The sequence below is a fragment of the Camelina sativa genome, chromosome 11, assembly GCF_000633955.1.
Source record: "Camelina sativa cultivar DH55 chromosome 11, Cs, whole genome shotgun sequence".
Taxonomy (NCBI): Eukaryota; Viridiplantae; Streptophyta; class Magnoliopsida; order Brassicales; family Brassicaceae; genus Camelina; species Camelina sativa.
Window position 1 is genome coordinate 13,520,420 of NC_025695.1, and position 1,294 is coordinate 13,521,713.

A 1,294-nucleotide genomic window follows, 5' to 3' on the forward strand; every position below is an offset into this window, starting at 1 on the left:
GAACTTGATGATGCCATACACCCATCATTTTCTGAAGCTGTTGGTGATGAAAAGATCTCGTCACTAGTAGGTCCTGGTTCCACATATCCATCTTTGGAAGAATCTGTTCCGAACGAGAAAATCTCACATGAAGAACTTGTTAGCACAAATCCGTTTTTGGAATTAGCCGTTCCCAACAAAAGGAGTTTTCCAGACGAACTTGGCCTCATATATCAGTCGATGGCAGAAACTGTTTCCAAGGAAAATAACTTGCCAGAAGAACCCTTGCCTTCATATCCGTCTTTGGCAGAAGCCGTACCCAATGAAAAATTCTCTCTAGAAGAACCTGGTGCTTCATGTCCAACTTCTGCAGAAGCTGTTTTTGATGAAAATATCTCAGGCTCAGAAGCTCCTGTTTCCATGATAGAAACTGGTCCACACAACAAAGTCTTCCCTGAAAAACCTTTTGCCATAGATAGTTCCTTGGCCGAAGCTGGCTTTCATGAAAAGATCCCAGACGCAGAAGCTCCTGGCTCCACAACAGAAACTGGTCCACACAACAAAACCTTCCCTGTTCCCGACGGCGATAGTCTGCCAAAAGAACCTGTTGCTACATATCTAGCTTTGGCGGAAGGTATTCCTGACCAAAAGGTATTTTTGGACGATGCCGCACTTCTACTATTTGCAGAAGCTATTTTCGACCAAAAGTTCTCACCAGAAGTTCCGGATCCCACTTATCCTTCTTTGAAAGAACCAGAAATGCATGTTGCGGCACCATCTTTGGTAACAGATCTTGCTGCTAAAAACAACTTGGTAAAAGAAGGTGAAGCGTATGATGAATCCTACCCAGCATCTGATGTTTCTATGAATCAGAAGAGTGGTTTCGTGGAATCAGAATCTGCTGATAGAACAATTCCCTTGAGTGGTGGTACTGTCACAATTTCTCCAGATACTCGGGAATCTCTTTCAAATGGTACAAATGTTGAATCAGTGAGTATATGGAGCAATGGGGGACTCCTTGGACTTGCGCCATTGAAACCTCCAGTTTTTGCTGAGCCTAATTCGGTAAGTGAACATTTACAGAACGAGATCAACAAAGCTAATGTTCTTTCTACAAGGAAGCAGGGATCAGCAAGCCGATCAGTTGAGAATACTGAGAATAGCTCACTTCCATTAGTTGTTTCAGATCCTTCATCTCAACAACATAGCAACATGTTGAGTCCCTCTCACCTACAGAGCACTGGAACCTCATTTAGAGTCTTTGGCTTAAGTCATAGACTACTCATGGCTGGGTTTCGTGGAAACTCTTCTTCGA

The 1,294-nt window shown here is 43.3% G+C and overlaps 1 protein-coding gene across 1 annotated transcript in view; it reads left to right on the top strand.

Annotated features, from left to right (window-relative positions):
- The window catches only part of LOC104723200 (scar-like domain-containing protein WAVE 5), a gene marked incomplete in the record, with an annotated part of 13,338 nt that overhangs the window by 9,854 nt on the left and 2,190 nt on the right, over positions 1-1,294 (top strand). The window contains 1 exon segment of the mRNA XM_010441531.2: positions 1-1,294. Coding sequence (XP_010439833.1) covers positions 1-1,294 — 1,294 coding nt within the window.